Genomic DNA, 12,776 nt, shown 5'->3' with positions numbered 1-12,776 from the left:
GGAGACCGACGTTCTCGTCAGGGCCGTAAAACACAGAGAAGTGACATTGGGGATGGGAGAAACCCACCCAAATTAACTTAGTTTAAACAGGCGTATGATAATTTGGGTAAATGTGTAAGCTAGATTTATGCTTTTATAATAAACTATCTATCTATCTATCTATCTATCTATCTATATATTGTAATAATGTATGATTTGCAAAAATGGAAACTGCTGCCTCTATGTAGAGAGAATCAAAGTGCATGCGCGTTGTGCACACGCTACATTGATTATGGCCAAGCATGCGCCCTTAAAATAGCATTTGAATAACATGCGCAACACGCCACTGACTTTATATTAGGTTTTTCCTGGTCAGTGGCGGAATTGTTTGCGCCGGAACACGCCTCCTCTTTGCGCTGAACCGCCCCGCGGAGCTATACTAGGAAGTATTTCCTAGTTTACCAACATGCGTCTGTGGAGGGAAAAGTCCGCTGTGCACGGGTGCAAAAATGATACATGCATCGGTGTACAAAGTCAATTGCGCTGGGTGCAAAATAGGGCCCAATATGGATAACTCTAGGAAAGCGTGCCCTTTCCAATTGTGGAAAAGGACGTTGTGGAATCCACATAATACCCGTAGGGAGGTATCATGTGGGAATTACTCATATGGTCTGGCCTTTAGGGCAGCGTCACAACCTCCCCATCTAGGGTTAGGAATTGCCGATGACAAAAAAAAAAAAACAATTAGATTGATATATCCCTTTTCTTGTCCCAGCTCACACACAAAATACTACAGAGCGAGATATAGTGACAAAAATAAGCTTTTTATTCACACAGAAATGAATAACAGGAAGCGTGAATCTTCAGGAGGGGTTCAGGCCAAAATAACAAACAAAATAGAATCTAACTAAAGAGGAATTAAATGTAACTTACCTAACAAAAGAAAAATCCCAAATAAAATACAAAAGCCTTCCCTTACTCCCCAACTGACCAATAAACAAGAGAAAACGATTCATAAAAAAAAGTTTTTCCAGCGCAGTCAAGACCACTGTCTTCATTGACAGGACTTTTAATCCAGCTGACTACAGCGGTTCAAAGGGGGCTCTCTGCAGTGCCGTTAGCACCAACAAGAGATCCCAAGAGGGTACGGTGTGAGAGCGAGGAAGATTTAGCTTTCTCGCACCCCTAAAGAATCTGATGATCAAGTCGTGCTCACCCACCGATTCACAATCTACTGCATTGTGATGTTCGGCAATATTGGCAACATACACTTTCTGGGTCAGGCTTGGGCAACGCTACTCTCTAAACATCTTTTAAAAGACGCAGTATCACACCCATGTTTGCTCTTTCAGGGAAATTTAGCTCTCTTTATAGCGCACAGGGGAAATGGCTGTGGCACACCAGGGAGCAAATAGGACAGCCTGCAGTGTGCACTCACTCTTTTAGGCTCTCTTTTAGTTCACTCTTTAAACTCATCGAAGGCGCAACTCGATCAAAGCTGAAAGAACAGCAGGAAATGCTCTGGGATCCGTTCCAGAATCTTGTCCCAAGATGGCCACAGTTCCAGAGCCTCGTCCCAAGATGACCACCGTTACAGAGCCTCGTCCCAAGATGGTCGCCGTTACAGAGCCTCGTCCTAAGATGACCACCATTCCAGAGCCCTCTGCCAAGATGGCCGCCGCCACGCCAGCGCTCCACGCCCCTGGTCCACCCACTCTCCACGGCCCAGGTCCGCCCACACTCAATGACCCAGGCCCTGCACCGGCCTGGCCCGCCATCCCTCCCCCAATACCACCCTCCTGGACTCTTGTGTTTTGGTGTTATGTTGGGAGGTTTCATGTTGTTTCATGTCACAGTCATGTCTTGTCATGTGATTCCCTGTTCTAGTCTTGTGATCCTGCCATGTGTCCTGTCTTGTCATTGGTTAATTGTTTTAAAGGAAATTTATTTATGCAAATTTTAACAGCGATGCAGCGGAATACAATAGTGATAGGGATTATTCAGATAAACTTTAGACAATAAAGAAAAATTGAAATTGAAACATGAATAAACAGAAGTAATATAGCTGTATTCTCCCTAGTTTACTAGGGTTAGTGTTGTAGGTATATGGTGTTTATACATTGCATTATCATGTAGAAAACAACATGCTTTTCTCTTGCAAAAAAATTAAATAAAAGCCCTGTTGCATTAAGTAGGTGTATGCATGTTTAATAAAATATATTTATAAGTATATGCCTTGAAATTAGTGTTACAAATAGCAATAACATTGAAAATTATGCATACAGTTGAAGAACTATTGCACAGATACAGCCGTTTTGCACTTCACGGAAAAAGTAAGAACACAACTTGATAAGGGAGGAGTTGTTGCCGCTGTATTCTTGGACTTTGATACAGTGAATCATGATGTCCTTATTTCCAAGCTTTCTAATTTGAATTTTTCAGCACAAACACTTATGGCTCTCATCTTACTTGTCAAATAGGATGCAGTGTGTTAGAATTAAAGATGCACGCTCCAGCTATATGAAAAACACAATGGGCGTGCCTCAAGGATCTGTATTAGGTCCTTTACTTTTTAGTCTTTATATTAATGATCTTCCACTGCACTGTCACGGTGTTGATATACAATTATATGCTGATGACACTGTTTTGTACACCCATGCAAAAAATGCTCAGCTAGCAGCTGAGAAATTAACTCATGCCATGCAAGGTGTTGTTGAGTGGCTTGAAGAATCTTCTCTTACCTTGAATATCAGCAAGACAAAAGGTATGTTCTTTTATAAAACCAAGGGGCAGATTCAAACTGCAGACATTTTTATTAAAAATGAATCAGTTGATATAGTTACTGATTTTAAATATCTTGGTATAATTTAAGATTTGAATCTTAACTTCAAGAAATATATCAATAAAATGACAAAAACTATCAAATATAATTTGCCAAACTTTAGACAGGTTAGATCGTCCCTCCCTATGGATGTAGCCAAAATATTTATGCATGCTTTAATTTTTTCACATATTTCGTACTGTATTACCTGTTGGGGACAGGCCAGTGAATCTGCCATTAGACCTCTAGAATCATTATATAAGCAAGCTATAAAAATCCTCGATAAAAAGCCATTTCGGTACCACCATTGCAAGATCCTAGAGAAACACAATTTATTGAGCTTTGAAAATTTTAGATTCTTTTCAAACTTGACTCTAGTGTATAAGATTCTACATGGCCTGGCCCCTGCATGTTTATTGGTTTTTGTTTGCAATCGCCCATCAATTTCTGTAAAATCTACCAGAATAGCGTCTATTTTTGACTGCAACATACACTCAAAAAAATGACTCATTGGACAAACTCAATTTAATTGATGGCAGGATTTCCATCCAATAAATATATGTAGCCCCAACTTATAAAAAACTAATTCATGCAATGAAATGTAATTAAGTCCAACTCAATTTTGACTAACTTAAGTGAGTTGGTCCAACTCAATTATGAGCAACTTAAATGAGTTGGTCCAACTCAATTTTGACCAACTTAAATGAGTTGGTCCAACTCAATTTTGATCAAATAGTTTAGATGAAATGGATACATTTAAAAATAAGTTTTATGCTTCTTAAACTTAAATTAGAACATTTCATTTAAAAATCAATTAGGAAATCCTTATTTTGTACCCCATAGAGACAAGAGACAAATCTTGATCGAGATGTTTTTATTTAAAACTCAATAGTGCAATAGTTATTTAATGTGAAAAGTACTTAGAAAAATGCAAGTACACATTTTAAAGCCTTTTTCCAAACATGTACAAATGTCTTTGTTCTTACTGAACACAAAGGAAGATATGTTAAAGAATATGGGAAACTGAACAGTTCTGGGCCACCATTGACTTCCATAGTAGGAAGAAAAAACAACTACTATGAAAGTCAATGGTGGCCCAGAACTGTTAAGTTTCCCATATTTTTTAACACATCTTCCTTTGTGTTCAACAGAACAAATACATTTATACAGGTTTGGAACAACCCCGGGATCAGTAAATGATGACAGAATTTTCATTTTTGGGTGAACTATCCCTAAAGACAAGAACGACTAAGTAGAAATACACACAAAAAGTGTGTAAGAAAAAGCATGTAAGAGTGTTAAAAAATAAATAATAATGTGTGGTGTGTGTGCGTGCGTGCGTGCATAAGTATGTTAATGACTCAATATACAACAATGTATTCTCAAATAATTCTCATTGTGTTCTCAAAAAAAGTGCACATCTCATGCAAACAGCTTGATTTTAAGTTGCTGGATTTTTGCATTCAGCCTATGTCCATCCAAGTTCATTAGGATTTTCTGGATAAACTTGAAGGTGTACTTGAGGTTGTCAGGAAAATTAAGATCAAGAGCATAAATGAGACCGAACAACATGACGAATGCCAGGATCACGCAGTCTAGGTCCCTCAAAACCTTAATGCCCTCGATCACAACTCCTATGTCTTCTGTACAATCTCCTCTTTGGATTTTGTAAATCCCCATTTTCTGCATCCTCAGTGGCCTGGACAAAACACAAAACACTGGTTAAGCCCAGGTGAATTTGACCCTTTATATTTTAAAAGTAATCAGCAAATTGCATTGCTACTTTTCACTTTTACTATTACATTGTTGGCTGCCATTTATTTCAATTTTATGGACATAGACATACACATCTGAAAACTTCTACAAATTCTATTGTGTTCAGATGAACAATGAAAGGCATACACAAAATTATTACCCCTGCAAAATTATTACTATTAAAAATATTATTTTATTAAAATGAATAAAACAAAATATTATTATTCCACTAATACATATTTTATTGTGAAATGAAAATGAAAATTGAGCATTTAATAATAATCAATCATATATTCTTTTAAAACATAAAAGTATTAACAGAATTGTTGTTATATTCATAATAATCACTTACCACATACTCCTTGAAGAAAGAGTCTGGATCTTCAGTCAGGTAGATCATCAGGCCTTTCAGGGTGCACTCTCTCCTGATGTGTATGTTGTCACACTACAGCAGGGGGAAAATCAAGACTGAAATTAGCCAAATGCAGAAAACTGTACAATAACTAGACAAAACAGAAGACATTGCATGCATTTATACTAACAGAGTCTCTGATCGCCAGGGCGTTTTTGATCTTTTGCCCCTTTCACTCCTCCTTTGCTCTTGAAGATCTGCATCAGTTTATCTGAAAAGTGGTCCAGCTGTAGGAACATTGATTGCAGTGGCTTCGTAGTGATCTGCATGAACTCTGCGTTCACCTTCAAAATGGAAAAAAACAACAACAAAAAACAATTTCTTACTACGAAAAGAACCTAATAACAACTAAAATAAAACACTACATAACATGTTTACTTACTTCACTCTGCTGAAAAAGAGCTGGCCATTGATTCTTGAACACCTCTATCATGGGCATTGGCTGACGACAATGGGTTTGAAGTCTATTAATGAATGTGGAATGTGGATTGTGTTTCCGGTATCTGTGGGTGTTAAATGTACTGTAAATATTACTTTCAAATGCACATCCTACAAACATACACTGAACTGTTTCATTATGCCTGAGATGTCCATTTATGTGTTGAAAATAATCTTTCTGTTGCTAGCCCCTTGCATGAACATACATGATACTGGAATGTTGTTAATTCTTCTGGCTTTGGAGTTTCCTGTTTAGCATGTATTTTGTATGTGTGATTAAGAAGCTTACTCCATGTACTAAACGTGCATGGGCATTCTGTGTATGGACATGGATAGCGAAAACTGCCCCTAAAGCACACATGAGTCTGCCTAAAATGCTGCAGAAACAAATACCTGCTAGCTAGTTTCGATGGACACATTATTTGCACTAAAAAAGAAACAATCCTAAAAAGAAGAATAAAAAAGTATTATAAGATACCATATTTAACAAATGACACAAGCAGCCTAAATCAGAATATTTGAATATGACTTACTATAAATAGGAGGTTGCGGTTCACCTGGTCATGTTCATAAAACTGTGAAAGAGAAGATGTTGATTAGGAGTGGGAACCAGTACTCACATGAAAGTATGCTTTTTATTTACATGGTTCTGTTTTACCCAACTCGTTCACTTAAAGGATTAGTTCACCTCAAAATGAAAATTTCCTGATAATTTACTCACCCCAATGCCATCCAAGATGTTCATGTCTTTCTTTCTTCAGTGGAAAAGAAATTAAGTTTTTTGAGGAAAACATTTCAGGATTTTTCTCCACACAATGGACTTCAACGGTAACCAAATAGTTGAAGTCCAAATCAATGCAATTTCTAAGGGCTCTGAAGTGCTTCAAAGGGCTCTGCACGACCCCAGCTGAGGAATAGGGTCTTATCTAGCGAAACGATCGGTCGTTTTCTAAAAAAAAAAAAAATCTTGAAATGTTTTCCTCCAAAAACTTAATTTCTTTTCCACTGAAAAAAGAAAGACATGAACATCTTGGATGGCATTAGGGTGAGTAAATTATCAGGAAATTTTCATTTTGAGGTGAACTAATCCCTAAATATGACACTTTACAATTCTCTCAAGTAATTAAATTGATTTTAAAATAATTTTAAATGTTTACTTGGTACAATTGTCTATATCTATGCATATATCTATGCATATCTATAGCATGCATTGTGTTTCATCGTGCAATTGATACGCAAAAATGACTTTTTATATCATATTATACGCCATCAAAGTGCGTATGTAATATATATATATATATATATATATATATATATATATATATATATATATATAGATAGATAGATAGATAGATAGATAGATGCCTTTTTTTGAGAAACGAATGGGAGTTCACAGAATACATAGATCGATAATTTCAACAAATATGCGTTTTATAGCGTTAATCAAATAGCGTGTTTACTGCAAAAACAGACGACTATCGTCCATTCTGTCACATTTTTCAGGTGTTCTGATGTAACTTAGGCTAACCCGTCTGTCACTTGCTCTGATTTACCATGGGCAGCTCAGCTACGATGTTGTAAATAGGTAGTTTACATGATAAAAGTAATCTTAATATTGAGATATACGTTCTACCTTATGTACCTCTAGTTTTAATTATTTAAACAGGCCTTTGAACAAAAAAGGCCTGTCGTGTATTTTTCCCCCCACAGCGCTTAATGTCATATGGTGATTGTGAAACACCTCACTTCATGATTTTATGGTGAAATGTCTTATTTTTCATGTTAGGCATGTAAAATTTGATCAAGAAAAACGCACTGTGGCCAATTCAGCGTGAGTGAGTGACGCAGCTAAAAATAGACTCGGCGCCGAAACAATCGCGGCGATCGCAAGCCTCCAATTCATTTTATGACGGATATATCAATCCAGCTAGCAAGCCAATAAGTTAAGAACCAATTTTGCACAGTTACAGTCAAATTCGGGATCGTTAGACTGGTCTAACACAGAATTTGCACGTAGCGTGAGTAAGTTAAGCTATCGAAGGGACACTTAAAACAATTCACCTTGCATAACTTTCACTGCTGTTGCATATTTCACTCAAAATTATGATATAAGTTACACATCCTCTTACAGTGAGGTAAATTCTTTATTACAAATACTCAAACAAGATAATACTTACCAATAACGAATACGACGTTGCAGTCCTTGCGGCGGCAGACGATAAAATGGCGGCCACACCCTCTGAGCATGTTCTTCTCTGAGCTTGTCTTGCACATGCGCAAATGGCGCTCTCCGAAGCCAAATTAATTTGAGTTAACCAAATTAAATTAAATCTCATAGATGACACTCTTTATACATTTTACGTTAGACTTATTAAATATATATATACGTATTATTCCTAATTAGATATATTTAAATAAAGTGAACACAATTTAAATGTGTCATACCTAAGAAGGCCTTGAATCATTTTTTTGAGTGTACCTGTTTGCCATTCCACTTGTAAACAATCTGCCTTTTCTTTTAAAGCCACTACACAGTGGAATGCAATAACTGATGACATAAAGAGCTGCAGTTCCATTAAGAGTTTTAAATCAAAACTGAAATCTTTTCTGAAGACCACTCAAATATGTACCCACTGACATTGATGTGGTGCTGACAAAATGTGTTTTGTGTATGTGTGGTTAGGGGGTGGGGGGTGGGGGAGTGTTATTTGTATGTTTTTTGAATGGACTGCAGATGTAAATTAGTCTCTGGTAAATAACTCTGGTACAATGCATCAAATGGTAACATTTATGTTGGAAATTGTACATGGTCCTTAATAAAAAAATAAAAAATAAAAAAAAAGACTTGAGAAATTGTAAAATGCATGGCAGTCTGGTTGAGGAACGACCACTCCCCAAGAAGACAAAGGACGTTTTAGGATATTAACATTTGAACTCTCTCTTGTGAAATTAGCATCACCATTCAAGACGCAAGTCTCACCTTAGTATCATCCTAATCTACATCTCTTTCCCTTGACCCCTCCTTCCACAATTCCTTCTCTCACTCATGCTAAGATTACCTGAATTAATGCTCAAGTCTGCTCAAGACACACAGCATCATGTATTTTCTAATGTCAGGTTTGCATCTTTTCTCTTTATTCCAGAGCATTTGATGTTTTGTATTTATTATTTTTGAACTGATTATGTAATTGGCATGATACTTTTACCTGACATAATAAATTGTTACATTTGATTTTATTCTGACCTTGAAATTATTAACTTTAGTAGATACCGTTGCATCCATTGTTACCGCAAATCTGTGTCAGATTAGTAACGGACTAATGTCCAGTTTTGAGTGGAGCATAGGGCACACCAACTGTGATTTTTAGAGTTCCGGCTAATATTTGGCACTAATTCAAGTATACTTGGGATGTAAAGACAAAAAGGGACTTTCCGTTTAGGACAGCAAAATGCTGCTTGACCAGCCCAAATAGGGTGAGTCTTACCTCTGTTTAATATAATTTTACTTTAGTTAAGTGTATGTGGGAAACCATGGCATGACCAAACCAAAGCTACTACCAGCGAAGTAATATTGGTCGGCTTATAGCTGTAGTAGTGGTCATGACCTCTGTCTAAAGAAAAAGTTACTTTAATTCAAGTGTATACAGCCAAGGAGGCTATACAAAATATCTTAGATTGAGTAAGCGTGAATGCGACCGCCTAAGGAATTAGCCTATTACCTCTGTTTAGTGATCAAAAACTGACGAGTTTGTGATCGTGGGCCCACATAATATTAACGGCTGGTGCGAGGACCCTGTGCGACTTTGGCACCCGAATGAACGATTAATAAGAGTAAAGAGTTAAATAGAACTATCAAATGTATTGCTAAACTATTATATAAATGACCAATAACAAATTGGCATTCCAACCTAAATTTGAGGTTGTGATAAAAATGGAGTCAGATAAAAGCTTAAAGCAACACCAAGTATCTTTTGCTCTCGGGGTCCCCCTACAGTTGGGAAACAGTATTGTCTTCTACTATTGTCATAAAATCTGTCATGGTTACACCAGGGGATACACGTGCATTTGTTGACAAGCCGATACTCCCGAACTCTGCAGAAGGAGTTCTCATGTCTTGGGCAGACTGCCTGCGTTGTGTGTGAAATGTTTTCATCCCAGGTACAGTGGCATATATTTCAGCATGTCATATGAATATAATTTCATGGGTTTTATTTTTTTCAAACGCCAAAAGATCACGTAGCTCACGTTTACAAGCCAGCGTCATTATAGTAGCCTATTGGCTACTGTTTTACAGAATGCTAATTAAATTCAATGTTTGTCTGGTAGGTAATAGCCATATATCGTCAATATTATAATATCAAGCTACCATAGATGAATCTGCAAAGTTGAAAAATCGATTTGCATTATAGCCTGAGGCAAGACACTTTCACCAGAAAAATAAATAAACAAACATGACTATCAGCCTGCAGTCATAGGCTAGTTAGCCTAAAATATGATTTTGTCCGTCTAATCATGTATTATTTACTTGCAAGAATGTAGCCCCTACCAAACTTGTACACGCCGTTTAGACATAGGCTTTCTTCTGACTTTTTTTTTTTTGTCCGTTGCTGCTTTGGCCATGACAAAAACATACACACGAAAGTTGGAAACCAAACGCTGGTTGGCCTCTCACGTCCGAATTTGAGGAAGTGGTGGGGGAAGTGACGTATGCCGTAAAGCAGTCGAATTTTGTAGTTCTTTTTGTGCTTGGGTTACTACCCGAACCCCGAAGTTCCGTAGTGCCAGTAAAAGCGATACAGACCCCGTCAGGCTATGGCAGACGTGTCATTCAACCTACTGTAAGTCGATGTACCATCACAAGGGTCTTGGAAATATATTATGAAGGTTGAAAAAATACATAGTGTTGCTTTAATTGGAATCAAATTACTTTGCCACACGGAAAAGACAGTAACATGCAGTAAACCTTCACCCACTTATCGGAAACTGTCATTGGACCGATTGGGCAGGCCTTACACAGTCTATGGAGATTATTTAAAAAAAGTAAGCTCAAGAGTATAGTTACTGTACATTTAGGCCAAAGCATGAAACAGGACTCTTTCTTCCCACAGTCAAGTTATGAATATCTACTGAAGGTTATGCTCCCTAGACTTAGTAATTATGAATCTATTGTTATATAGAAATAAAACATGACTAACCCATAATCTCTTTTGGACTGTTATGGGCTGAGATGGAATGTTTTTATGTCTGGGGTCCCAGAGACACTTATGTTGTACATACATATTTATTACAACAACAAAAAAAGGTTAAAAGCTTTAGCTCATCGTTTTACCATGCTTCTTTACACATGCACTTTTCAGAAACATGAAAAGTTATAATAAAAGCTGAATGCACACATACACATAAAAAGTGAACAAAACAAACAGTTTACAGGAATGCATCAGTGTGTAAACAGAAAATCATGTGAAATTTCATGTTTTTACCTGAGGTCTCTGAGGCCCCCCAGAAGACTAATACATTTTTCATGAATGATATTTTCTTTGATGAAATAAAAGAATGAAATCATTATTCATTTTTGTTTATATAAGTATAGGAAATGTCAAAGCATCAACCTGAAAAAATAAGTAGATTATGTTTTTAGGTTGTAATTAAGTGCATTTTTTGTGATCACAAATGTCTAAATAGTATAGTCATGTTGTTATTACATACTGCTACACAAATAATACTAATATTTAAAGAGTTTTATTGGACTTCTTGACATAAACAGTGAAAAAAAATTTACAGATATTTTACATTTTTGAGATTTTCCTGCGCATGAGTTTTAGCAGATTATTTCGTAATTCATGACTGTTCAATCCATAAACAATTGGATTCAGAAGTGGAGGCACTAGAAAAATGAGCATCCCCATAATCTTTTGCACATCTGCATTTACGTTTTTGAACCTGTGTGACAAGATGGTGAAAGTTCCAACAACCTCATATATGATGAAAATGGACAGTTGAGCAACACAGGTGTTGATGGCCTTGCTCCTTGCATCAGACTTACTCATGACCAAGCAGGTAATCAAAATCTTCACATAGGAAAATACTTGAATGGAAACACTAATAATCTGCATCATGGCTGTGCTGAACAAGCCTATGACATTATTAACTGTGGTATTGTCACAGGTCAGTTTAAGGAGAGAGGGGTTATCACAAAACACATTCAAAATGATAGAACTGCATCTGGAATACTTGCCCTGCAAAGAAAACAGCAAAAGAATGAAAAAAAGGTCAAGGCCCCATACAAAAGTAACAATTCCCATCACAAACCTTGGTGTCATGAGAGCATTGTATCGCAGAGGCATACATATAGCAATATAGCGATCAAAAGCCATGGCAGCCAGAACAAACAAAACACCACCCCCATACATGTGAAGCAGAAAACCCTGGAGCACACAGAGGGGATAGTATGTAGTATTGGTTTCCGTCACAATGTCAGAAAGAACCTTAGGAAGCATGGAAGTGATTCCAATAAAATCATTCAGTGGAAGACTAAACATAATGAAGTATATTGGCTTATGGAGACTTTGTGTCATAATGATGAGGATCAACAGGGTCAAATTACAAAAGGCACTGAAAATGTAGATAAAAATGCCAAAGAGAAATATGGGATATTTTGCTCCAAGAGGGATGGAAAATGGATCCAGGGATAGCTCAAAAGTAACTATGATGGATAAGTTCTCCATTGTGACTCTGGAATCTGTGGAAAATAAGAGCAAATTAGTACTTTGACATTAATTTCATTAATTAATGTCAATTAATTGACATTAATTAATGTCACCCTCCCCCCCAATTGACCCTTTATGAAATGAAAAATAAGCCTTAAAGCATTAGTCAGTGATGTATGTCACTCACTTCATGCACCCTTGATTATTATCTCTCAATTTAAAAAAGACACTATAGTGTCATGTCATACTACAAGGTCAAGTTGAAATGCTTTTGTCTTATATAGACAGTCATCTTACTGACATCATCCAGATTATAACCCCTGAAGACAAATTATGTGAGAATGCAAAATCCTTTTCACAGGCTGGCAATGTTATGACACAGATTCTTACATACCCTTGACACACACATGCATATTACGTATACTAATTATATCCAGCACTAAAAAAAAATCGGTGTACATCTGAAATGTTGCAGTAAAAATCAATTGTCAATTTTGAATTGATGGTGACTTGGCGACTAGCATGTTTTCCTTGAACAGAAAAGAGGGTTTATTGATTCCCAAAAGGGGAAAATGTAGTGATATAAGACAGAACTCACAAGACAGACATACTGACAGCTATAAAAGCAAGGCTACAATATTTAACACTTTTCGTAGTACTTTAA

General features: G+C 36.7%; 1 protein-coding gene and 1 long non-coding RNA gene across 3 annotated transcripts; both read right to left on the bottom strand.

Annotated features, from left to right (window-relative positions):
• Positions 1–3,657: 3,657 nt before the first annotated feature.
• On the bottom strand, positions 3,658–7,653 carry LOC311090146. Of its 2 annotated transcripts, XR_014607850.1 has the most exons (6): positions 7,583–7,653; positions 5,939–5,980; positions 5,350–5,470; positions 5,098–5,251; positions 4,908–5,000; positions 3,920–4,499 (listed from the first exon to the last, which is right to left on the bottom strand). It is a non-coding gene; the product is annotated as an uncharacterized lncRNA (long non-coding RNA). The 2 variants fall into 2 exon arrangements; XR_014607851.1 differs by lacking the exons at positions 5,939–5,980; positions 7,583–7,653 and adding an exon at positions 5,799–5,849 and having other exon boundaries at positions 3,658–4,499.
• A 3,481-nt stretch (positions 7,654–11,134) lies between these two features.
• LOC311091443 (olfactory receptor 8G17-like) lies at positions 11,135–12,130 on the bottom strand (the record flags this gene model as incomplete). Its single annotated transcript, XM_084127382.1, has 1 exon — positions 11,135–12,130. The coding sequence occupies one exon, from the start codon at positions 12,128–12,130 to the stop codon at positions 11,192–11,194; it is 939 nt and encodes a 312-aa protein (XP_083983508.1). The 3' UTR covers positions 11,135–11,191.
• Positions 12,131–12,776: the final 646 nt, after the last annotated feature.

The sequence above is a fragment of the Abramis brama genome, assembly GCF_963993115.1.
Source record: "Abramis brama genome assembly, chromosome: 10".
Taxonomy (NCBI): domain Eukaryota; kingdom Metazoa; phylum Chordata; class Actinopteri; order Cypriniformes; family Leuciscidae; genus Abramis; species Abramis brama.
The sequence above is the reverse complement of the archived record's forward strand: the minus strand, read 5'-3'. Positions and strand labels throughout refer to the sequence as shown.